Here is a 26585-nt window from a genome sequence, read left to right on the forward strand (position 1 = left end):
CATTTTAATATCAATAACAGTAAAATTTCATTTCATGCAAATCTAAATGCCTTCTACTGCCGTTCATCAAGGTCCCGTTGGCAGCGATTGAGTTATTCATGTATATTTTTACCTTCATCGTTATGTGTCTTTTCTGTGCAGCGTCTTTGAGTCTTCAGCTCTCTTTACCTCCACACATAAGGAATATTCAATCTATCAATGAATTTTAAAAAGAAATTAAAAGCTGGAACGCCACCGAGTGCACATGCAAATTATGTTGTTATACCTGGATATTTCTACCCAGGGGATCTTTTAAAAAATTCTCACTGGTGGAGAATTGACACAAAAGGCCATTTTTCTTAATGTGACGCAACTGACGGCAAAAACAAAAGCAAAGGGACGAGTATGCATAGTCTCTAGAGCCTGGTTTTCATATATCGTAACCCGTCGGCGATGATCCCCGATGTACAGCATTCCTGATGGTCGGGGACCATCCCCGATGCTATAAACAATATTGAAGCGCCATAACTTTAATTTTGATGAACGTTTGGGAATATGGCTGCTGATAAAGGCCAATAGTACACTTTTGATACTATCATCGATCTATGATCAACACATTGACGTTGGTGATCAACACATTGATAATTTCGGGATATTTTGCAAATGACATTTCGGGAAATTTATTATAACAAAGTTAGAAACTTTCCCCGCGCACCCAACAGAAAATATTGCTCCAGAAGAAGCCATTGTTAAAATGAAGATAAAAAGGAGAGGCAAATTGCAGTATGAATTTTCTTGGGAAAATTTATGTTAAGTGGATTATGTAATGATCATGACATAGCTGAAGATTCACCCTGATTCACTGTAAAAAATGATGAAATTCAAACTTAAGACTAGGAATCAAACTAGGAATTATAGCCCCCTTAATGTTCCCTGTATTATCGAAAGCATTCCAGTTTTTCCGCGAAACAGTTACCCTCCCTTCAGTTCAAATGAACTCACTTTTGACAGAACATTCCTGATCCATTGTTATCTTTGCTATTGTTCACCGGGAAGCGTCGGGAAAGTCAAATTATTTTGACTTTTGCGATGATCGGGGATGATCGCCGATGGTTCCCGATGACCCGGTTTTCATATGTCATAAACCATCGCCTTAAAGGCTGGTTTTCATATATCGTAATTCGTCGGCGATGATCCCCGACGCAGTATTCCTGGTGGGAGAATACTGGCTTCTGTTGTAGATCTTAAGCATGAATACATAAATAAGTAAGTAGTAGGGTATAAATGTATAAGGTACGTGGGGACACAATGTCGGGTAATAAGAATATTAGATATGTCCCGTTACCTAAAAACATCTAAAAAGATCAACAAACGGATATAAAGCATGTGAGACTGTCGAAGTATCTCTACTACAGCTTGAATAGTTGATTTTTCAAAGTAAACTTATAAGAAACCATCTGTATAAACCAAGCCCTAAGATCAGCAAAAAATTAAGAAACCATAGGACACCCTCAATCTTGACCGAAACATACAGGCACTGCGGAGCAGGGGGCCCCCCAATTTTTTCAAAAAATGTCAAATATTAAGTAATAAACTACCAGTAAAGTCTCTTTTTATACTGTTTTAGCCCCCCCACTTTTTAGACCCCCTTTTCTCAACGCTCCGCGGTGCCTGACATAGGACACCCCTGATGCCCTTCAAGATGACATAGTTACTGGCCAAAGATCATTTGTAATGTGATATCTTGTAGTCTCGGGATCGCTACTGAAGCATAGGGAGGTCATTAAAGCACCTAAAATCCGTACTAAAATGTCATGTAATAGCATACTGTATTTCGTGATCGCTGTCTATATTAATCCTGAATATCGAAATTATTTGCAAGACAGAACAGGTCTCCTTTGTTTTAAGATCATTTCATATATCTAGGTTTATCTGCTAGTAGGAAACCTTAAAGTAGGATATAAGCGGTGTTTTTTGAGGTAAAATTAACAGCTCTATTCAAGATACTGTTATCTTGATCCAGAAAAAGAACATGATCCAGATGTCAAAGAAAAGATTCTTAAGGCATATCAAATTATCAAAGTCATGTTTAAATGTAAGTTGTTGTCCCTTTATTTCTCAAAGATGTACCTTTGGAATACATGACAGGGCCTTCGACTCCTTCGTGCAAATATCATCATTTTTATACCTCTAAATGCATTACGTATCTTCTACTGCTGCGTAAGAAGACTTCAACTGCTGCGTATTTTTCAGGACAGGCACTCAGAAATATTTTTTTATTAGTGGCTAGATTAGACGTTTGTAACCCTTTTAATACTGGAGGGCTAGAAGAGTTAGGATAGGGCTAGAAGAGTTAGGCGAATATTAAAGCATTTTTAAATGAAAATGGCTTTTAAAAAAGCAAAATTTCTACAACATATTGGCTTAAAGCTTTTTCGTCTGACACTCTTCAGAGCATAAAACGTCAGAATCCGAAAGAACATGATGAAAAATATATACCCAGTAGTGTGGATTGAAATAGACCAATCAGAAAAACGCAAGCACAAGACCGGTCTGGTTGACCAATCAGTGCCGCGTGCTTAAAGAAAAATTACCACTGGAGTCCAAGAGAGAAAACGAACTCCTTCTGTCCACACAATGGAGGTTTTTTCGTTTGTATGTAGATCGACTCCAAAACTGCTAGATGGAAGGACGACCGGGCTCTGCCAATTATCCGAAACATGTCGTCATTTTAGAGTTTTGCACAATCTGTGTTGTCTAAATGATGTTGACCGATGGCAGAATCACTTGCTTTAACAGTGTTTCTAGACCTACAAGATCGAGGAGGCTGTTCTCTTTGAGGGACTGTCAATCTTTCCAGCTATTGGTCTATCCGAAAAAAAATCCGAGGGCATCATCTAATCGAGGTTTCGCGCTAAAATCAACAGCGAAAATGGCGGTTCAATATGGCTGACTGAAAGAGTTTGACTTTCGTATTATCTCTAGAATGACGAAGGCAAACTAATTTTGAAGATGTCAAGAAGGTAAACTTTTTAGTTAAACCTGTAGAATATTTCCAATACGTTTTGCTTTTCAATCGGTCAGAATTCAGTGTATCAAAGAAGTTATAATGTTGAGTTTTTGATAGAGATTGATCTTGATCTTGGTTATCATAAACTTATTATTCGAACTTTTCATTCCAGGCCCGTAGACAGCTAAACTGGGTTAGGGGGGGGGGAGGGGGCATGGATAGAAATATAGCTTTTCTATACCTACCTTACGAAATACTGTCAGATCAAGCTGCACTTATAAGATCTTTAACCACAATTTTCGTAAATAATTGTTGGGCATTGCCTCCCCTGCCCCCAGTGTCTACGAGCCTGCATTCACAGCAATAATTACCTAGTATAGTTATATTTAATAGATAAACTACAAATTACAATAAATTTTTTAAAAGGAGACTGTATACAGTAGATAGTACATAGTTTGAAATGTTTGCTGTTGGACATATGAAGAGAACTCATAAGGAGCTATCTAGGTCATATGCCCAATTTGACATGTATAAAAAGTGTACATTTTATAAATAAAAAAAATGTTTAGAAAACTGCAACATCGAATCAAAAAAAGGAAAGAATGCAAATGAAAATGAAAATAATATCAACATATTATTGGGTTAGTATAATAAGAGATATTAATTAGTTACTAATCCAGTCTGGAAACTCTGTTTCTTGCACGGGCAAGTTTACGTGCCTGATTGTGCAACTGCGTGCCTCAAATCACACACTTTTATGAAATTTTTAGTGTTAATAATGTGAAATGTATTCAAATAGGGACTTTGCGTGGCCAATAAACAAAAGTGTGTGGATGGAAAATTTGAGTGCACGGGCAATTCGTCGTGGACGCACGACAAAGTTTTCAATTTGGATACTAATAACACAATAGTGAGAATATAATATAAGTTTATAATATCTGTAATTTAAATGTTTCAGAGTTTCGAGCAGAAAGAAAGTAAACTACAGTCGGTACATGGAAGATGCAGACAATTTTGAAAGTGATGGTATAAGCCAGATTACATAAGTTACATTTTAATTTTTTTTGTCAATCTCTTAAATTCTTTTTTGACATAAACAATTTGTAGATGAACATATTTTACTTGCAAATGCAATGTGTCTGAAGTAAGCTAACTTTCTACCCATTTCGTCCTGTGTCTTGTATGATAAAGTGTGATAAAGTATGTTTTTTCATTTAGTTTTTTACTAAATGAATGCAGTGATACCATTTATTTCCTCTCTATTTCTTCCAATATTATTTTGCCCATTGCAATCCTATAAGTTAGTGAGGTATCTATTTTTAAATCAAATAAAATAAGTTACATCTTTTTCATGGATTATGCTCTCAAACTGTTGTTTGGGTCAACAATGATTTTTCTGCTATAGATGACTTTCAAGATTCCCCAAATCCTCCACAATCAAAAAAGACAAAATCAAACGAAAATAGAAACAAGGGAAAAGACAAAAAGACCAAAGAGACAAAACAAACATCAATTTTGAGTAAAGACTGCCAAGCAATTTCTAGTAATAGTAGGTATGATTTAAAATTAATTATTTCTTTTTTTGTAAACTGAATAGATAGATTTGTAAACTAAAACGGATAGATCTTTTGGGTTAATTTAGTTTCTTATAAAATTCTAGTAGGCTTTGAAAAACAATTCACTAAAGCTATGCTTACAGTTACACTTCGCTCCCATTGAAGATTACACAGAACAGCAGAAACAGCATTCAAGTACTTTTTCCCCCTTCACTGCTCAGTGACTTAATTTCTGATAATGATTAAAAGTAAGCAGAGAAACTTTGCCCAAAGTTTTAACTTTCAAAGCAACATTGTATTCCATAACTTTCAGAAAAGTAAGATTTTTGCTTTTTCAGCTTTCAGGATAAGGGTGCTGCTTTTGTGAAAGGTCTTACACATTAAAAGCCTATTGTAGCTCTGTTTTTAAAAGCCTATTCTGTGTTTTTTTGTTTGTGCTTTTCTAAGATTGGAAATAAAGAACTGACATTTCCTTTTCTCTTTTCAACAGAAAGTCTAGAGATGAAAAGATATTTGAGAAAGAATTGCAAGCAGCATTGGAGTTATCAAAAAAAGATTCACCTGAAGTCATTGTCATTGAAAAAGGGGATTCAAGTTCAGAAAATGTGGAAGTGAAGACAGAAGAAAAAAGGATAGAGGAACAATCCAAGAATGGTAGTAGCCATCCCTCTGTTTTCATTGTTTAACCAATTTGTTAATTTCAAAGTTGGATAGGGTGATAAGAAACAGTTGACTCTTAGAGGAATCAATGCACTTCGAAGCCCACATATGGAGTCTTTTAGGGTCCTTCAGAAGCTCCCCTCCTCAAGGGTCAGCTCTTTATCATTATTAAAGACTTATACAAACTTGTCTTAAAACATCTCAATTGAGCATAAAAAAGAAAGTTGGGTCTTTAAGTTACATAACATATCATACTTGCATAAGGTTTGATATTGTCAATAAATGGTTTGATGAAAGTCAACTCTTTAAGGAAGATTATTTCTGTGAATGGCTGTAAGTCGAGTTGAACTGACAGTGCAATGGACTTCTTTTACAGAAGTTGTCAGTGAACCTAAAGAAGTTGCTGGTGATGAGCTTGATGGCAGTGAAGAATACAAGTTAAGTGATGATTCTGAAGATGAGGAGGAAGATGATTATGAAGAACATGATGATGACGATGATGATGATGAGTTTGTTATCGAGAGGAAGAAAGTAGTTAAAAAGGATAAAGGTGATGGAATGAAATCTACTGAGAAAGAAAGTGATAAATGTTTGCCACCAAGAAAGAATCAGAAAGAGAAAGAATCTAAAAAAGGTATAAATTTGTCAAATAATACCTTTGAAGTGGTTTTTCACAAGAAACTGGTTTTGCTGGAAAAATGTTCTATGCCAAGACATGGGCAGAATTTAGAGATGAAGTAAACTAGAGGAAACAAGTAGACCAATTAACTCCAGATCAATTGGATAGAATAACTTTCCATGTTCTGTAATACACTGATCACATACAAACTTTATTTATGGTTTAGAAATTGAAGACAAGATTTCAATTTCTTAAAGAATATCTGGATTGTCCAGCTGATTGTCAAATAATACCCTACTTATTGATGATTCTAATGATTTAAATCAATACAGTTGCTGTTTTTTTCTTTTTAGCCAAACCAGCCAACAAAACTTTAACCAAGCTCTCTAACGCAACCAGTGTCACAAATACCAGTGCAAATACTCCGCCATTGAGAAGTTCAACAATACAGACCAGAGTTGCACCAAGAGTAGGATTGAAATCTCCAGCAGTTATTATGAAAAATGCCATCACTCAACCACCATCCCCTGGTATGTCTGCCTATGTTTTCAAGTAAAAAACCATTGATATACTAAAGCTGAAAAACATAGAGTCTGTTACCTTACAAGATCTATTAAGCCCCCTTCTCTTTTAAACCCCCTCTCTATTAAGCCCCCTTATCAAGCAAAAATTTAAAATAAGCCTCCCTCTCTATTTTGCCCCCTTTAAAACCCCTGATGTCAAACAAAGAAAACATATGCATTAAATGGGTGTCTTGACGGGTGTGGTGACGATAAGATTGTGACGGCCCATGTGAGTATTTGCTTGTGTGCCTTTGAAGCTCCTTAGAAGTCAGTTGAAATTTGTTCAGCATGATGAGGACATTGTAATTGATTGATTTTAAGCAACTTTCGAAACTGCTGGCAAAGTTTTTGAGAACATTTGTATGACATTTTCATAACAAAAAGTGAATAAGGGCATTTTTATAACATTTTTACATTGAATTATCAATATGCCTCGTCTCTAATAAGCCCCCTCTCTTTTAACCCCCCTCTCTTTTAACCCCCCTCTTGGACAGACAGAAATAAATAAAGCCCCCGGGGGCTTAATAGAGCTCTTACAGTATTCTTCCATGAAGGAGCTCGCAACTTTGAAAGGAGGCTAAAGTTTCTATGTTTAAGTTGGATCCCGATCTGAAAAAAACCCTGCTTTCCTTCCATCCAATCGATTTTCTTCTAGGATGGGGGGGGGGAGGACGGGGTCATCTGCTCCAACAAAAGGGATGGAGTCCAGTAGCATCGTGACAATGGGGAGGGGTCATTCATGAAGTTTGGGTGAAATGTTTGCAATAATAATCTAACCGCATTGACACTTTATTGTTTTTTGTACGGTTATGCTGAAAATCGTCAGAAATTATTCTTTTTACTACCCCTTGATGTTTCCTTATGTGAAGGGAGACAATCAAGAGAGTGCCTTTTGATGTCGAGGCAACCCTCCGTCCTTGAGTCAAAGGACATGCCCATGGAATGAAAGCATCCTTGTGAATGCTCTTTGACTCCAGGACGGAGGGTTGCCTCAGACATTTGAAGATTTTCGCTCGTCCGTCTCCCAACAAGATATGCAAACTAGTTTTAGGCTATTTTAAAACCTAAACATTCTACCTTAAAATCATTGTTCTTTTATATGAGATTATCGATTGCTTCCAAGCTGCTTGTGTGTATCTTTTCAAAAGCAACATTGACGATCTACTTAATACTTCGTAGGAAATTCCCCAATGCATAGCCTACAGAATCGAAGCAAGTATGGAAATGCTAGCCCAGCTGTTGGTGGGATCATGAACGATAGTTCTCGACCAAGTGGTCTGCGATTGGGGTTATCACGGAATGTTCGTGTAGCCAAACCTTTGCATTCGAATATAGCAATCAAATAGTTGGCATTGGAATCAGGGCCTTGGTCCCTATCATGTAGAAATCGGCGTGACGCAGTAACTTATTTGCTAGCAGAGAGCTTTGCCAAGAGACAATTCTGTGGCCCAAATTATTATATTTATAATATTATTGCCTAATATACTGAAGGATTGTACTAATGTAATATTTTATTCGTACCGTGTAAATCCTCAAAAATGCTCCTAATGAACGTTTGTGCCTAAGGAAATTTAGGAAAATTTTTGCATGGGGGATGCTTAATGGGGCTTTTAATTGAGGATTTGCAGTATTCAATCAGTGTATAAAATGTTTACGCCCTTTTTTCTTTTTCTTGTAAATGCAGAATAAGCCGGCAGATAAGCCTGAAAATGTAGGATGAAACTCACCAACTCCATTGCTAATTTGCCTTTGCCTAAAAAAAAGATTATTTTGATTTTAGCATTTGTTTCGTGCCCAATCCCTTTTAGCCGTTAATTGTTTCTTGGGTCATGATACTGGACTTTCTTCAAATATTCATGGCTTGTGATTTATAAATATTGACGAAAAAAATGTATAAAAAGGAACAAATTGAAGCTGGAGCATCAGCGTTCATAAATATTCGTCCATTCTTATTTTATCTGAGCCAAAAAGATATGAAGGTTACTGAGTTTTTATCGTATATCGAGTTACTATTGAGCAAGGCAAGAAAAATAAAACAATGGGTGTACACATTACCAGGTCACCAGAGCCACTATGAAACTGAGATGGAAAACGAGCTAACAAGGACGTTTTAGAGGACACTGCAATACTACCTAGACTATAGAGCATGGCAAAGCGTGAGTTCATTCGTGGTGAGATCAGCTTTGAGTTGTACGCTAAATTCGAATCGCACACAGCCTAGGTTTTTCTTTTGACTTATGCATACAATAAAAATTATAATCAGCAAACATTATAGAAGAAAGTAGTTTTCATCCCCAAAGTTCGGACACTTCGTTATCCACAAATTGACCCTACAATGTCCGTAAATTATCCCCCATAAATTGAGCAGCAATGCTGCTTTTTTTATGTTATGCATTTTACATTTAGCAGACTGTCATTAATATAAATATAAAGATATACGCATAATAATCAAGTTGCTTCAATGTTGCTGAGAGATTTCGTTCACACAAACACACCATATTACTAACAATTTGAGGTGCCATACGATAAATGTGCTCGGTGCTCGCATGTGAATTCCCCGAGAACCCGATGCCCTGTAGACTATGTTTACCCCAATTTATTTTGAATGGACATTTTGAGCACTCCTTTGAACAATTATGGGTCCATCATGGGTTCATCGTGTCCTGTGTAAATATTCTTCTGTTTTGTATCACTAAATGTAGGTACTATTTTCGTCTGCTCACATGAACTTTATGTGTTGATTTTTCTTTACCGCGGCAATGCATTTCTTGAGGCATCTTATGACATAAATAAACATAATCGTGTTTTGTAGCAGCGTCGTGTCACATGAACTTCATTTATTGCATTTTATGGTAAATATTAAAGTATCATATTTCAGTGGTTGCGAAATGCAAACTCGACGAATGGTCATAGTATGTATGAAAGTGTTCTATACAGAATTAGGGATTAGAAGTGATATTATACTAATCTTAAACTTTATGGTTACTTCACTGATAACGGTTTTGCTCATATTTGTATTGTTGTATAATTTTTTTTAAGATATCAACTGTTTCATTTCTTTGTTTGCATTAAAGTTTGCTGCACCCCTCTTTTACTTATACAGTGAAATATCCCTCAACGGACACCCCTATCGAACCTCTGAGCAACTACTCGACAAATGCTTTCTTGCCGACAAGGCCTTGTACAAATCCAATATTTCCTAAAGATTTTGAAAAAAATTTCCTTTGTTCTCCATATAGCTTCGTAAATGTTCCATAAAAAACTTCACTATAAGTCTTCACTATAAGTAAAATTTCACTTTCTTAGAATGGACATGAACGCTATTCCAGGGTCTTTTTAGCGTACTAACAAGGGATAGGAGGGCAATCGCCTCTCCAGCTCTGTTGAAATTACTTTGTTTAAGCAAACAGACTTTCCCTCTAAACAACAACAGTAAAAAAGGCCTATCTTCAAGGGTGAATTTCCGGACCAGAGCCTTTTTAACATACTAACTAGGGGGCAATTATAAGTTTCCAACGAAGAGGGTCGGGGACATGGCCCCCACTTTTTTGCAACACGATAGAGCTTTTTTGCAAAACTCTTCAACTTTCGTCGGAGCCCCTGAATTGCACCTACAGTCTCAGTGTTCAAACCATTGGCTTTTGTCCTCATCTTTATATAAACACAGGCTTGCCCTCGCAGCCAATTTTCCCTTCGGAAATGCTTTGTCCTCCCACGAATGTCCTCCAGCTATTTAGTGGTTTCACTGTAGCAAAACGTTTGTTAGTGTTGCAAATTGATTTCTAACTATGTTCATTATTTATATTCATTCTCCATATAACAGTTGTCGATACATATTGCCTTCATTAACGGGTATCTTTCTATATACGAAGACAGCAGTCTTTCTTGGGACGAGATTCAAAATTATTCCATATCTTGTTCTTAAAATGGTAATTAACACAACAATGTCACCTATCAAATAACCTATTAGAACCGCAAAACGTCTGTACTATGATTCTACTTTTCCCTGATATTTTGCAATGTTTTTTACTAAATACTGAAAAAACAAGGCATTTTGTACTTTGCATTGTTTCCTGCAGCCCCTGGCAAGAAATGATCCTGCTTGTTTCCCAGTTGTTACTTAATAGAAATATTCGAGATCAAATAACAGGAGTCATTTAGCAATATGATCACTGTGGACAGGCTTTTAAAATTTTTTAGGTTTTCAATTCCTTCGCAAATTTGCAATATTAAAGCCTGGTGCACAACCGGCATGCTTTGCGACTTTATTTTCAAACCTGCCTAATACACTGATCAATAAAATAGATCAGTCTTTTTTATAAATCTTTTTTATAAGTCTTTTTTATAAGTCTTTTTTCTAGATCAGCGGCCTAATATCATATTGCATGAAAATACCAAACACAGTCAACAGGTATGGGGTGCCGTTACCGCCAAAATCATGTAAATGCTTTTTTGTAAAATTGTACCTTGCATTTATAGTACGGTACCATTTGTTTTCTGAAACTTTACCTTCTGTTTCACCAAATGGTACCTAGTTTTGAATAATGGTACCCTCTGTTTCATAAAATGGTACCTTTTGCTTAATTAAATTGTACCTCGTTTCAAAAAATGGTACCCGCTGTTTTGTGAAATGGTACCCTCTGTTTTTTAAAATGGGACACTTTCTTTTGTAAAATGGTACCCTCTGTTTTTTAATATGGTACTAGTTGTTTGTGAAATGGTACTCCTATGCTATAAAATGGCACTTTCTCCATTGTAAAATGGTGCTCTCTGATCAATAAAATTGTACCTCCTGTTTCATTGCATGGTAGATTTTGTCTTAACCTGAAATTCTTTTTTATTACTTTGAGCCTGGAACTACCAAACATAGAGTATCAAGAGTACTAAGACACAATAAGCCCCAGGACCTAAATGACTTCTTTTGAAAACACAATGGAAGAGCTCATAGAACTTGTACGCCAAAGTATCAAAAAAGTATGCTTCAGTTTAAATGCTAATAATAATATTGATTTTGGTGATGTTTTAATTACTTTTGATTTATTTGTGGAGTGTTCTGAAGCTGCATCGACCACTCTTGGCCTAGTATTACTTCTCAGATTTTGATTGTTGGTAGACTGAAGAGCAGCACTGGCATTACTTGCCAGGGGTATTTTGAACTGTTGTCGTTGGAATTGAAGAAAGCCGCAATGCAACCCTTGAAAAAAGTGGAGCAGCATCTGCAAGTTCTTTATCCGCCATTACTGTAGCCGGGCACACACCGAGACACCATGCTACTGCTCTTTACTTTCTGTACTGCTCTGCTGTTTTCCAGACTCCAGAAAAATATCACTTTACAAAACAGAGGGGTACGCGGCAGAAGATACCATTTTACAAAACTAATGGTACCATTTTATAAAACAGGGGGTACCCTTAATGAAACAGACGGTACAGTTTTAGAAAAACACCTTGTGACATTTTATAAATGCAAGGTATAATTTTACAAAAAAGGATTTTTTACAGACAACAGGATTTCGAAGATAATTAATAGCGAGTGCGGGGAAATAACCGACCCGAGCGAGGCTGTATACTGGTTACTGGTTACAGCAACATTGGTTACGAGAGTACGCTGTATACAACAATCCTTGAGGCAAATTAACCTATCGGTCTTAGAACTTTTCTCATCTTCAAAAGGGGCGCACAATTTCCAAAAAGGGGTGCCACACTTACTTCAACTCGTTGAGGGAGGGGCAACTGCCCCTAGTTGCCCCCCCCCCCCCCTTAAATCCGCCACTGACATGATGTTGGGTTTAATGTCTTCTTGTCAAAGGAATGCGTCTTGCTAAAATTACAACGGAACGTTTTCGATGGAATTTCATATGTCACGTCTCGTAAAAAATACGTCGAAACTTCTTGTTCAAAAAAGACTTGAATAAACAGAGGCGGATACAAACTACAGCAACCTATCTATGCAGAAGCATAAATCAGACTTTTACAACAACAAAATAAAAAGTATAAAAATCTTTAATCTGTCGTTTTTTTGGAAAATTCTTTAGCAGCGTCCGTCCTAGATTTTCCCCCGTTGATACCAACAACATGCAGAAAACAGGAATATGTTTTGCTGACTATCTTTTGGCCTCTTCATAGAATAGTCGAGTGGTGGTTCTAGGCATTTATCTGGTTCGTATTTTCTGAATACAAAAACTTGTTCGTCCCTTTAGAGCCAATCACCACTTGTTTGACCGATGCAAACGTCTTGTAAGCCAGGCCTGTCCAACGCGTGGCCCGTGATGTTGTCTAATGTGGCCCGTGCCTGGGTCAAACTTGATAAAGAACTGCATTGTATTCATTCAAGTTGTAAGAGAGAAATTGATTCATATTATTTACGGTATTATTATTTCATATTGTTTACGCGCACGTACACTTGGCGACTTCAAGTGCAACGCAGGGAACCCTCTATTTTGTGCCCAAACTATGAACACGCCGCGCTTGTTTAAAAAGTTCAAGATTGGTACAAGCCATGTTTCTAAGGGGAAGGGGGAGAGATAGTGAACTTGGTAAACACAATTTCAAATTATCGCGGACAACCGATTTTTCCGTAGCTCAGCAAAATGACTTTGTTATGTGTTTGATTTTGTTTGAAAAAATCGCAGTGTGGAAGGAATACGATATTGCTAAGCATAATAACTAAACATTCATCTTATGTTAGGCTGGAAGACCATAAATTAGAAGTTTCTAGTCAACAATTTCTGAGGAAATCAGATTTTTTCAGTTCGGATTGTGCCACAAAAGTCAACATGCCGTGGTTTACTTTTTATTTTGGGAGCACATACAACAGAAGCGGACTGGCCCACCGGGACACCGGGAAATTTCCCGGTGCGCCCTCTGCCCCAAGTTATTCTTTTCAAAAACATGAAAACTTTCAAAAGGCAACTAATCTTCGCACAGAACTAAAATTGATTACAATCATCAATTGTCCAAAGTACGTTTCCATAAAAAGTTTAGCTTCACCTTTAAGTTGAGCAATATTAAGATTGATTGCAAAGTTTCCCAATCTGCAAATTCTGCAAAATTTTCTAAAAACCTTGTAAAGAACATATTTTGCTTTGAAAATGACTTTGAAAAAAGCAAATATTTTAAACATACTAGCAGCTTTTTTGTCCGAAACTCCGTTTAATTTTGGTATACAACCTCGTATACAACGTCTTTTAATTTTGGTTAGCTTGTAATTTTTTCAAGCAAGTGCACAATACTTTAATTAATTCGATTTCTGTTGGGGGGGGGGGGGTAGCAGGGATTATTTTCACTAGCTAACTAGCAGACTATTTGCCAATTGACTGATGACTAATAATTTTGCGAAACAAATGACTTCTGACTAACCATATTAGTTTTTGACTTATGGCTAATCTTATGGCTAATGCAAATTAATCCTAGTTACTGGTATCCAATAACTGAGGGCTCGCACTTTGAAAAAGAATTAGTTGAGCACTACCTTTGCAGGCACCGCAGAGCAGGGGGGGGGGGCTGGGGGGGCTTTAGCAAAATATTGGCACATGTTCAATACCTGATCACGCTGGTGTACTGGCATCATAACTTTTGTAAATGATATGTAACTGTAGCGTTTAGGCAGAAGCAACACAGTCATTGGGCTAGAAGGTGTTGAGGCACCTCTTTACTTTTTTTCAAAGATATGCTGCAAAACTTTCAAAAATATTTTATGTTACCGTTTGATGAGAACGTAGTCATATATTTCGTCAAATTTTGATTTCATATTTCAAATTTCATAGATTTTGAGATCGAGTTTAATCGAAAATAATATTGTCTCCTAGGCCAGAGAAGCTGCTTTCTTTATAAAATTTTGGGAGGGAGTGTCACGCTAACTGAAAAACGGGTTTTGGGTTTCAGTCCAACCTTCAAAATTTATCATTTGATATCATCATTGATACATAACATTGAGGACAGTACGTCATTTGATACAAATTTTACCAGCCGCGTAGAAAGTCTTCTTCATGCCAATGCCGATTGTGGATAAAAAAACTTTGATTTTCAACATGGGACATGTTCCGACATTCTAAATAGGGTGTTTTCAAAAAATTTTCCGGGGGCAAGCCCCTGAGCCCCCGTTTCGTTTCCCGCCTAGTTCTCTCATTCTGTTGTCCATTGCAAAGGGTTTTAAGGATGGATTATGACAGTGTTTGCAACAAACTGATTAAGGCAAAATTTTTCCGGGCCCGTTTGACAAGCACCAAAAATGAGCAACTTTAACAACTATTGGCGCCCTTTTGCTTGCTTTTCCGGTGGGTCGAAGGGTAGCCAGTCCACAAATATAGTAAATAAAAATTGTTAAAACTGATGGCAGAGGCAGATTAAGACCTGGCTCGAACGGGAATGATTGCATACTGTACCAATGGCGTTCAAAATGTTTGAACAAAGGGAAATGAACCGTTCAGATGGGGACGGAACCATCACATACCAATTGTTCTTCTCTTCACGCGGGAAGACAATCGCTCCGTTCTACTTTTTGTGCTGGAATTTCAAGAGTTTACCGGTGTGCATATCAGTATTTCCATATGAACAATGCAAGCATTTAGCCAGATTAGTAGTCATTCTGTTTTTCGGATCATTCCACCTGTTCACACGGGAACGGAACAATTCCACACTTTTTCACTTTCGTATCACTAAGGGGAACGGTTTAAAGTGTTCACACGTGCGTGGAATGGGACGATATGAAACGGAACGGGGCTAAACAGACAATGCAGCCATAAAAATGTAAGAGGCCCCCAGTTACTACGTTATTCTGAAAGTGGCCCTTCTTGAAATAAGGTTGGACAACCCTGTTGTAAGCCAATCAGATTGTACTTCACCTCAGCAATCTTTGGCTCGAGCATAGATGAGATTTGATTTATTAAATCAGAAGTTGAGCTTGCCTCTACAGCGGTACAGCACGTCTTGTGTTCATCAGTAAATGTACTTTTATGCGAAAAGTGGCTTACGGCCACTCGACCACGAGCGGTTGACCAATCAAACTGCGCACAGAGAAAAACACGTGAACAGTTTCTGCCTTTCTACAAATCGGTGACATCCTAAAGCAGCGCGCAGTGGTTTCACGTGAGCAGTTTCCAATTCCTTTCTTGTGCGCGTGCTCTGATCAATTTGGCCTAAGATATTTTTGCATTCGCTATACTTATGCATGCCAAATGCCTTTTAAAAAGACGATACTCATTTTGATGAATGCTTAACCTTCTACGGTGATGCATCAATTGTCTAAATACGACTTGTATTCTGGTGTTAGATTATTCTTAATCACCATCATTACCATCATCATCATTAGGTTTAAGTGTTATGGTAGTGTCATGGCAAGGTCATTTGGGACCTGGCTCTATAATTCTGGAACAGTCTTTGTGTTAGTTAGGCATAAACGTTCTCTATTGGAAAAGTTAGCCTTCACTGGTGGTAAAATAGAGTAGTAAGACAGTAGAAAGAGCGCGGATTAAAATTGTTTTGTTCCGTCCCCTACATACACAGCCTAGTGGCTGACGCCGCAATTGATTCAAAGAATAAGAATTTTCTTATTTAGTGGTATGATGTCTTGATAAGAGGGATCGGGAGGACATGATCATCGATAAACGTGAATAGCAGAGTCCAGTCCAGGATAATTGACAGGCAGTAAAGTGAAATGTGACCCAGGAACCGCTGAGCTTTTGTGGATTCAAAGAAAAGCTTACAAAATGTTCTCATCAAGCTGAAAGCCAAGACATCATTTGTTCCTTATCCAGCATCAGATATGTCCAAAGTCCGGTCCACTGGCAATCGCGGCTAGAAGTGGTTTTGGATTGCCTACACTTTAATTGTTAAAATGTTATGTTTGTGGTTCACATTGTTATAATTATTATAATGCAGCACGATAACTTTTTGTTTTCTAAAAGAAACAAGTAGACACTGCTGGACCTTGGACAATTTTCGCGTTACCGAATACGGCACTTTTCAAAAAGTTTAGACACCCCCGAATTGATGCGAAGAATGTCGTACCACCTTAAAGCGGGTAGTCCAAAGTTCAACTTTGGCAACTGTGTTCGACCATCAAAAGCCTAGTACTGGAATTCCGTGACCAGTCTGTCTGCTGAGGAAAAGCTCAAACAAGGTGAGTTTATTGTTAAAAGAAATTGCTTGTAAAAGCTGATAAGATTCTCTTGCTATGTAGTTGAACCGAGATCCTAAAAATGCAGCTGCACTTTTCTCCTTGCTCCCAACACAGTTAATTTTTTACGACACTACACACGCTGCAAATCGTTGTCTTACTCTCAGTTATGGATCAATCCAGCTTCTCGTTTTTTTCTTTATCAAATTCATCATAGCCAAGCTTGACAGCTTAACCATAATTTTAAAAGAGTGCATCAAAATTTGGTGCCCTGTGCCAGGAGCCCTCTTTAAACTCGAGGGAATTATTTGGCATGAGGAACTCCCCTTTCAGAACAATGGTACAAGTCTTCTTCCAGGGAAGGCCAGCTGTTTCAGTTGTAATACCGAAAACCCCGCGTTGACTGAGCAATAATCTATCTCACAGTATTTGCTTCGAATTTCAGTCAATGCTGCCCATAATTCGTTTAGATATAGAATTGGATCCTCACTATTTCCCACAAAATCGACAGACATCTTCGTAAGTGGGGAGTACCCATTTTTTTATAAGAATAACACAGGTGATAAGATTATATGACACAAGCGTGGCTTATTTTAATGAATCAGTAGTGCAAACTAAAGTTGCTGCCATAGCTAGAAGTAAAATAAAACTTACCCATGTTTCTTGTTTTAATTTTTTTAAACCAAACACCCTGCAAAATAGAATATTTTTCATAGCAGCTTGATACAAAATCAGTAGGAGCGTGTCTGTCTGTAATTTATACATCTAGAGGAATTCTGAAAGCTACAATCCCGGACAAAAATGTTGAAACAAAATGGAATTTTTGTAATTTTCTACTTTACCTTGCCCCTAAAAATTCCAATCCTCCCTTTCCCCTCGATTCAATGCTGGATTTCTAGTTCTATCATTTCTCCTTCAAAATCATGCATTCAACATTGAATTGGGGAGGGGGGGGGGAGTTATTTTTGAAAGGAAATTGAAAATATAGGCTTTCCTTGAAAATTCTGAACCATTTTTGTCCAGGATTGCAGTCTTCTTTTCTTAAATGTTGGATATCTTCAAATGGTTTTAACTTTAAAACACAGTTGCCTTATTTTTTGTCAGTTTTTATCTATTTCATCACCTTATCGTGTCAATAATCTATCTTATCACCTTATCATCAAATCATTTTTATTTGTATATATGCATTGAAAATTTCCCGTTCCCTGAACAATTAATTCAGGGTATAATTTCTCATTTTAGGAAAATGACTACTGTAGGGAAAATAACAAATTTTATCCAATGGGCGGACAGTATGAAAGGTTTGTTTTTTTAAAGAGTTGATTGGAAGAAATTTTACACATATTGACCATCTTTGGAAAACGTGGTATCAAACCATTTATTGGGTATTTGCTATTTTCTGACTTGGTTATCATATTTGATTGTATGAACAAAGTTTAATTACTAAATATTTGCCATTTTACATGTTTAAGTAACTGGAAATTGAAATAAAACTTTCCAACATGAGAATAAGTTGATTAACAAGATATGTAAAGAGACTGTAAAGCCTGAGATTTTTAGAGAAAATCAGGGAAACCTTGACTAGAAATTGTTTGCTCTGAATATGAGCAAAGCAAATCTATGTGAAAAATGGAAATGCCTCCTTGTACCTTTTTTCAAGGAAATGTTGGTGGGAAAGTCAGAGAACTTTAACCCCAATGGACTGAATGAACCCTGTAAGAGCAAATCTGTGTGAAAACTTTATCCAGCTTCAATGGTAACCTGTTGCCATAGTGTGATTGATTTAAACACACATGTGAGAAACTGCAGTTTTCTGCACCCTTAAAAAAAACCCATAAAAATATCTTAGCCTTGTTAAAATACCCTTTCTTGCTGGCCAACTTTATGACCCTACCTCTAAGTTAAGCAGCTGTTAATTTATTTGCTTTCAGATATGGATCTTGTTTTAGGCTTAGCCTTTAAAATTGCATGGACCTGAAAAAGTAGTTTTGTGATTAGAAAAAAGAGGTCTACTAAAAGACAAGGGAGGTTAATGCAATTGATCAGGCACGAATAAAAAAATAAGATTTTTCATCCCTATAATTGTATCAAATATTATTATGTCTGTAAGCTTTATCCAATTATTATTGAGTATTTTGAGACTGTTTCCTTGTGCCCTTCCATCTTGATGAGGTTTATGCTAAGTTTGTTTAGATAAGTCTTTAAATTGTAACATTCTTAGATAACTCAATGATTTCAATTCTTCTTTGACAGTATTAGTCTTGACTGTGAATCAACTTAGAAGTTTTACTTGCCTAACTGCAATTATCTTTGTAGCTAAAAACATTTTAGCATTAATTATTTATTTTATGTATAATACGAAATAATCTGAAACTTGACTTTTCCAAAGTTTCATTGTGTTTTTGTCAAAAAATATTAATCTTTTTTGTGTTGACATTATTTATTCATTTAAATCTTAGATGTAAGACTAAGATTCTCCAATTCAAAATAGTACTTTAAAGGTGTTCAAAAGATTTGGTTCATAAAATTATGCAAAAATAAGAAACCATTTGGATATTAAATCATAATTTGATCTTTTGATCTTTTTATAATCAAATTCACTATAAACATTGTGGCAAAAAAACCATTTAGTCTATGTATTAAGATTTAACATATTTACATACACTAGCTTCAAAATGCTTGATTCCAAAAGACAGAGAGTTTGAAACATCTGATGGAGGATTTTGTGTGGAGAAGAGAACTAGTTTATAGTTGGTTCATTTTGGTTTATATGAGTAAAAGTAAAACCAAAATCTTGTTCTCAAGTAAATATTTTTGATACCCAAATAGCTGCATCTAGTTTGTACAAGTCCTGGAACCCTGAATTGTTCCTTCTTTTAGATGAAAGGACAGCAGACTGGCTGTTTGTCTCCAGCCCAGTCCCAACATTAGCAATGACACTAGTCTATTTGCTGTATGTGAAATGGATTGGTCCAAAGATGATGGAAAATCAGAAACCATTCAATTTAAAATACCCATTAGTACTATACAATGTAGCTTTGACAATCTTGAATTTTTACATATTCAAGGAGGTAAGCATTTGAATAATTCAATAACAATATTTTTGCTTTAACGTAAAAAATGGCTACAATTTCACCCTTTCTGTAGTCGCTTCAATTATCCAAATGTTGCAATAGTCAGTTAATATTTCAATTGAGACATGGAATATTGTTCATAGTCTGCTGACTGCCACATTTTGTTTAGCAGAATTCATTGTTAGTTCGTTTTAACCCAACTTAATTTTTACCCAAATGTATCTCTATATCAAATTTGAAATTTAGATTTTACAAAATCATAGCAAAGAAAGCTGAGAAATTTGCAAATAGCCAACCTAGCTCCTCATCCTTCCCATTCAATGTTGAGATGGGAGCTGTTCTGCCTGTTCACCTCCCCTCTTATTCTGACACCATCCCACCTAAAATTGACCTGGATGAGGAGATATTGTAGATCACCAGGATGATAAAACAATATGATTTCATGTTTTGCTATAAGCGAATTTTTATCAACATTGAAGCTCTAAAAAGAGGAAAAGATTTTATAGCTTACACCACTCAGTGACAGATTAAATATGTATTTTTTAATTTATTAAAGAACATTAATATTATCAGTGTTCAAATTGATGATATTATCAGTAAATATCAGTATTCAAGGTTATCACTGATTACCCATTTTTTCAAGAAATTATAAAAAAAATATGTGTCAATTTAATCTGAAGTATTTCTTATATTACAAAATGTGATCAAGAGTATTTTTAAAGAAAAGCCTATATGATAGGCCTATCCCCTACCATGGCCCCTCATAATTCATGAGAATTCAGTATTGTATAGGCTAATTATATGTGGCAGGACCCCTTATAGCTTCTTCTAGTTACTATGAGAATGGTGGACACCCAGGGATACTGGGGGAGACATGCCCCTTGTTGTTAGCTTGATACATTTTGTTGTCCTTCTAAATATGTTGAGATAACATTTGGTGATGATGCATAGGTAAAAAGTGCCATTTCTGACAATAAAAAGGGTATTGCCTAAATTTTTGGTTTTGTTAAGAACAATGGTGTTAATAAATGAAGATCTGTGTTTGTTGAGTGCTCATTCTGATTTATGTGAAACCTTATTTTTCTACAGCTTGTCCTTGGGGCCATAGATGCTGGGTATAGCTTTCCATGTCAACCTCTTGTTTATGATAAGGATCCAAAACATATACGGGTAACTATGGATGTTTCTGTTACTATACCTTGTCATTTCTTTGTATTTTTTGCTTTGCACCAATAAAGTTTTATTTGGTCACCAATAAAGTTTAATTTTCAGCAGAATGCAATGTTTCCCCCTCGGCCCAATAAAAATTAATATTTTTGGATATCAATGAAGTTTTATTTCCTATTTTTGCAGTAATTTAGTCAAACAATTTCCATTCTAAAATATGGTTTATGAAGACTATGTTTCAAATTGCTATTGGTCTATTCTGGAACATAGAGTGGTAAAGTCAGATAGTTCAGTGAACTTGGAAAGTGGCTTGCTGTTTCCATTCACTTTATGTGTACGTCATCTGCTAAGCAATGTTTTCTTGACCATTTACAAAGTTTTCACTTTATGATTATTCCATATATTATACCAATGTAGAAATTGTATCACTAAGGTCTTTGTTAACCTATGACCCTTGCAAAAAACTTGAAACACTAAAATTTTTATGTCACTGAAAAAAATATGAAACTGATATTAAGCAACATTGAGACGGGGGAAGGAGAATTGCTTTTAAATTCATTTATAAAATATCCTTAAAATTTCTCTATTCCTTCAACCATATCTCTCTATATCTCAATGTCTATATCAGTTAACTTATTTCAATAGATGGCATACACAAAGATATTGACAGTAGCAAACCTTTACTTTTAGAAACCTCTGGTCCTGGAGAAGCTGTGATAAACATTGATTTTTTTAATGAATTATTTCCATTCTCTTGCAGATTGCTGCAGCAGTATGGTGGTATTACTTTTCAAAAGTTATTGAATTCATAGATACGGTAGGTCTCTGATTGCTTTAAATGCCTTATCTATAGAAAATATATTTTAATAATTGTGTAATTTGGATTCTGTAACCAAAAGAACACCTTGGATAATCAGCTAAGTCTGCTGCAGATTTTTTTATGATGTTTTAGACAGTGTATGATAAATTGGGATGTTATAGGTTTTCCAAGTCAAGGTAACATGTTAGTCGCAAAAGTTTGGCTAGTCAAGGTAACATGTTAGTCGCTCTGTATAAAGATGTGGTCACCAATCTTTGTTTGTCATAACATTGAAGTGACAAAAGAAAGAGAGCCTTGATTTTGTGGGTGTTATTGTGTCATAAAGCAGAGTACCTGACTAAAATTTTGATCCAATATGGGTTTGTGAGTGTCTCAAATGTGAATATTGAGTTTATTTGGCAAAAAAGATTACTGATGTCACACTTTTTTGTATTTTGGTAACTTATATAGAGGACAAATTACAGAAAAGAGTTTTAATTACCTCTGGCTTTCATTCAAGTTTTTTCCTCTCTGTTTTTCTAGGTTTTCTTTGTCCTAAGAAAGAAAGATGAGCAAATCAGTTTTCTGCATGTCTATCACCATGCTACAATGCCCTTTTTGTGGTGGATTGGAGTAAAATGGGTTCCTGGAGGCCAATGTGAGTAAACATACCTTTCAATACAGAATCTAAACCTGAACTATTTTCTTTAAATAAAAGATAACTTGGAACAAAATATTCTTTGTAGCAGACGTGACCTTAAATAGGTGGCCATGTGTTCTCAGTCAAAATGTCATGAGATAGGGTAGCTAGTCTCTTTTTCTTGCCCTGTATGTGCAGATCATAAGCCAAATGCTGATTCACTTTTGCACCTTGCATCTCTGCACTCAACTGCACTAACCACCTCTCTTTTTAATGTCTTGAAATCTGGTTGTATCAAAAAGAAGGGACATGGAAGATAAATATTGTTGGAAAACCTATAATATTTTTTATTCCAGGGCGTCTTTTTTGTTAGCTGGTAACCAGCCCATTTATTTTCATAGGAAAGTGATTATCTTATTCCTTTAGAATAATGACCTGTTTAGTAGTTTTTCAAACTGATTGACAATTCATTTCTTGTTAGTACATTGAAAGTTTTTTGTAGCAGTCAGCTATTTAATATACGTTTGAAATCAAGCCCTGTTTGGTCACACCCCACTGATATCTGCATACTTTAAAGTAAATATTGTATGCATTTTTTTTCTTGGTGTTATCCAAGCCATTCTATTTCATACCTCTTTGTTTTAATAGAATGCCTTTTGTACATCCTAGCCACATATGCAGCTCCAATAAATGCATTTGTGCATGTTGTTATGTACATGTATTATGGACTATCAGCACTTGGGCCTGAATACCAAAAATATCTATGGTGGAAGAAATACCTGACTCAGTTACAACTGGTAAGTAATTCTAGATCAGATTTCTGTATGATTTAAGGCTAGCCGGCTAGCTACTGAATAACAGGATTAATTTTTAAAGGCTGGCTTCATCGACGTCTTGCCATAAATTTTTTAAGGCTGGCTTCATCGATGTTTTGTTCATTCATAAAGGATATTTGTCTTTTTTAACGTTGAATAGGTTTACAGTCATTAATTATACCGTAACTTATTGCTTTGGTAGATAAACCTTATAAATTTAGGACTTAGCTTTTTGAATGACTGTCAACTGTAGCAATGGATTAAAGGAGTACTGTCATGATGGGTGGCTGATCTCCAGACATTGACTTAAATCCAGTCTAAAGTTATGGAACACTAACATAAGTTTTCAAGAGCAAAGTAAGCCTTTATTCATCCCTTGGGAACAATTGGTTTTCTACAATAGACGTAGAAGATATAGAATTATGTTATTTGTGTGACTTGTATGATCTGTGCCCATACTAAGAACACTGTTCTGAGGGGTGAAAAGGGCGTGGGAAGCAGTAACATTTGGAGAATGAAATGGAAAATATATAAACACGACGCCCATTGCTCGGTGCTCCAAGTAATTTTTAGAGTCATTGTGCCATATTAGCTGCGCAAGACGGCAATTGCACTCATATGCATAAAATCGATTGACATTTTCTTTTAATGCAGTTAACGATGAATTGGCTGCTAGCCTGGCTCCGTTCATTTGATTTTTGCTGCCTGTCTTTTGCCTAACTGCTGAATGGCTTTTATAGCATTAATGAGAGGTTTTTTGATCGCTTGTAAAAGGATTAATTAAAGAAAAACATTTGATAGTAGGCGAATTAGGTCCTTCATGAAGCATTGAGCAGTTAATATTGAACCCCCTTGTTTTGTTTTACTTGTTTAGATCCCCTAATGCAAAAGTATCCAGGCTTGGAGAAACTATGGCTAGGGAAAGAGCAGGTTGTGTAGAATTACATACTACCCACACTGACTTTTCCCCATAGAATCTTATCTGTGTCAGTTTTTTCAGCCCAAGTTCTTCTTTGCAGTTCCAGTTCTTTTTCGCCCTGATCCACTCAACGCATTCCTGGTACACCGATTGCCCCTTTCCAGGATGGATGTATGCTGCACTGAACTTGTACCTGGTATCGTTCATATTTCTCTTTGGGAACTTCTACCTACAGGCGTACATACGAAAGCAACGCTTGTACTGCAAAGTGAAGCTTGAAGATCACAGCAACGGCAAGCAGATTAAGAATGGTCATCTGACCAATGGTGTGGATAAAAAGATTAACTAGAAATGTAAAACAAATTGATATGCACCATCTTTTGGTCTGAAATCGAACGTTTGAAAGACTTTTTTACTAATATGATTTTATGTTGGCGTCAGAAGTTTAAACTTAACCATGATATATTGTTTTAAATGATATATTGCAAATCAAATCTATTGACTTTAGTTTACATTGGGCAAATTCAATGTTCAGTAATTTGTCAACCTAGAGTTCTTATCTGGTATATTTATAGATATTTATAAAAAACTTGTATTAATTGTTGCACAGATCAGCTCTTTATCAGATCATGGTGCCAGTACTCCATGTAAGGTCCCAGTACTCCATGTTAGGTCCGATTTGTGCTGTACCTTAGATTCAGAACATCAAAGCCCTGTGCTAACAAAGCAATTAAAAGCAAATTTATCCAAACCAACAACCAACCTCACAACATCTTGAAATGATACCTTAAAATAACTTTTATTGGATTCTTTACCTCTTTCGTCTAAGAACAGGTAACATCATCTGTTTCCTACCACATCATTTCACGTCTTACCATTTCTTGTGCAACCATTACTATACAAATTACACTGTGCTGCTGAATTCTCACAAACAGAATGCTATACAAAACACAATGGCACCATACCAAGCTACTCCAAATCATAGCTTGACATACCGAATCATACCATAACAAACCATACCATACCATGACCTGCCATGTCATACCATGCCATTCCATACCATGCCATATCCGACTGCATCACCATGGAGTCGAGAGGGTGGCAATGAGTAGCAAATTGAAAGTTGCTTTTCTCGCAGCAATACCCCGAGTATTGACATTATTTTTGGTTTTCACACAAGAACAGTTTACCAAAAGTGCTGTGATTTTGACCAGAATCGTTGTACAAAAAGTCCAGTTTAAAATGAAACAATTCCAGATATTTATAAAAGCTCGGTTTACATTGAATGACATTTTCCCCCACGAGCCCCAGGTTTCATTTTCCCTACGTAGAATAGTATCTTAAATACTTGCAGCTTTTTCTTCAACATGCCTATGTTTCAGATCTCACTGTCTCTATTTTCGTCAATTTTGAGTGGTATTTTGATTTGATGTATTTGCACGTGATTGATTGATGTAAAATATACATGGAATTGACTGTGTATGAGTGTACGTTTCTAGAAAAATAGCTCTCCCGTCAAACATCCTTTAACTTTGACCTCTTGGGTAACAAAGAGTCCAAGAATTCAAACACAAAAGTGGAAGAATGGAACCGAGAAGTGACGTCAGAAGAACAACTGCAGTATATTTCGAAGGGGGGGGAGGGCATCCTATTCACATATTTGACCTGACACTTGCCACGAGACAGGGTATTCTTTTTCCGACAGGGTATTATAGACTGCATCAAAATTCTGAGAGCGGGTATCAAAATAAAGAAATCTATAAAGAAGAAATATGTGACTACAGCGTACTCTGTTATTAGAGTTTTCTTAGAAAAAGCGTGTTTCACTTACAATGATTATCCGCAAATACCACAAGATCTTGTGTATTTTGGCATAATTGTGCCGTATTTTGGCATACTTTTTATGGGACAGAGTTTGCTTTCAACAATTGTTTATTGGATGCAAAAGGTTTTCCTGCACACCTGGTATTTTTCCTTTTTCAGTGACCAGATTAAGGCCTCAAAGCCTCCCATTTCAAGAATCAGGCCCCTGCTAGCCTGAATTCCAGATCCCTAACTAACACTTGCAACTCGTGTATCAATTCGATTTTTCTATCAATTTTAATTCAAATGGCTCCTATGGTGATCATGTCAAAACAGTTAGAGAAAAGGCTCGAAATCGTATCACACATTTTTTCTAAAAGTAAGAATTGAGATGGTTTTAATCCTAAGCTTTTTATGGTCTTGTTCGACAAGTTGATCTTTCCTATAATGAACTATTCGTGTTAGGTCTGTTGCTAAAATGAGTGACCAACTTTGGAAAAAATACACAGGGTTTATTCTAAGAAGGATTTACAACACCACAAATTTTTGCACTGGGAATTTTTTGTTAAGTGTTATAATTTACTGGAAAAACGAACCAAAATAACTGTAGAAAGAGAAACCACAGATCTAAGAAAATATGTCTTTCGTTTGACTTTATCTTTTGAATTGGCATTAAAGACAGAAAATATTTACGGGGAATAGAGGTTGGTGTGATTTTACATGATAAAGATTCAAACTATACGGATTTTACTTGCTAAGGAAGTAAGCAAAGAAATAAACAGCCAAGATCAAAAGCTAAGGTGTTTTTAGTTTAAGGACTGCCTGAATATTTACTGAACTGAATGTTTATGAGGCATATGGCCATAA

General features: G+C 36.2%; 2 protein-coding genes across 2 annotated transcripts; both read left to right on the plus strand.

Moving 5' to 3' along the window:
* The first annotated feature begins 2842 nt into the window (after nt 1–2842).
* LOC135695467 (uncharacterized) lies at nt 2843–8300 on the plus strand. Its single transcript, XM_065214561.2, has 7 exons — nt 2843–3002; nt 3948–4015; nt 4395–4542; nt 5036–5199; nt 5582–5839; nt 6178–6354; nt 7567–8300. The coding sequence occupies exons 1-7, from the start codon at nt 2992–2994 to the stop codon at nt 7731–7733; spliced, it is 993 nt and encodes a 330-aa protein (XP_065070633.2). The 5' UTR covers nt 2843–2991; the 3' UTR covers nt 7734–8300.
* Nucleotides 8301–15809: 7509 nt separating this feature from the next.
* LOC135695468 (very long chain fatty acid elongase 4) lies at nt 15810–25395 on the plus strand. The gene is made up of 8 exons (XM_065214562.2): nt 15810–16504; nt 17744–17802; nt 19382–19572; nt 20665–20745; nt 21503–21559; nt 22085–22199; nt 22851–22978; nt 24016–25395. The coding sequence occupies exons 2-8, from the start codon at nt 17748–17750 to the stop codon at nt 24262–24264; spliced, it is 876 nt and encodes a 291-aa protein (XP_065070634.1). The 5' UTR covers nt 15810–16504; nt 17744–17747; the 3' UTR covers nt 24265–25395.
* The last annotated feature ends 1190 nt before the right edge of the window (nt 25396–26585 follow it).

Source organism: Rhopilema esculentum, chromosome 2 (assembly GCF_057945365.1).
Source record: "Rhopilema esculentum isolate cy_ngs chromosome 2, ASM5794536v1, whole genome shotgun sequence".
Classification (NCBI taxonomy): Eukaryota; Metazoa; Cnidaria; class Scyphozoa; order Rhizostomeae; family Rhizostomatidae; genus Rhopilema; species Rhopilema esculentum.

Bases quoted from the DNA above. Each gene is read 5' to 3' on its own strand.
- LOC135695467 (XM_065214561.2), top strand. The intron at 4,016-4,394 runs GTATAAGCCAGA...TTTCTGCTATAG, and splicing joins AGACAATTTTGAAAGTGATG to ATGACTTTCAAGATTCCCCA. The intron at 5,840-6,177 runs GTATAAATTTGT...TTTTCTTTTTAG, and splicing joins AGAGAAAGAATCTAAAAAAG to CCAAACCAGCCAACAAAACT.
- LOC135695468 (XM_065214562.2), top strand. From the start codon at position 17,748: ATGACTACTGTAGGGAAAATAACAAATTTTATCCAATGGGCGGACAGT. The intron at 20,746-21,502 runs GTAACTATGGAT...ATTCTCTTGCAG, and splicing joins AGGATCCAAAACATATACGG to ATTGCTGCAGCAGTATGGTG. The intron at 21,560-22,084 runs GTAGGTCTCTGA...CTGTTTTTCTAG, and splicing joins TTATTGAATTCATAGATACG to GTTTTCTTTGTCCTAAGAAA.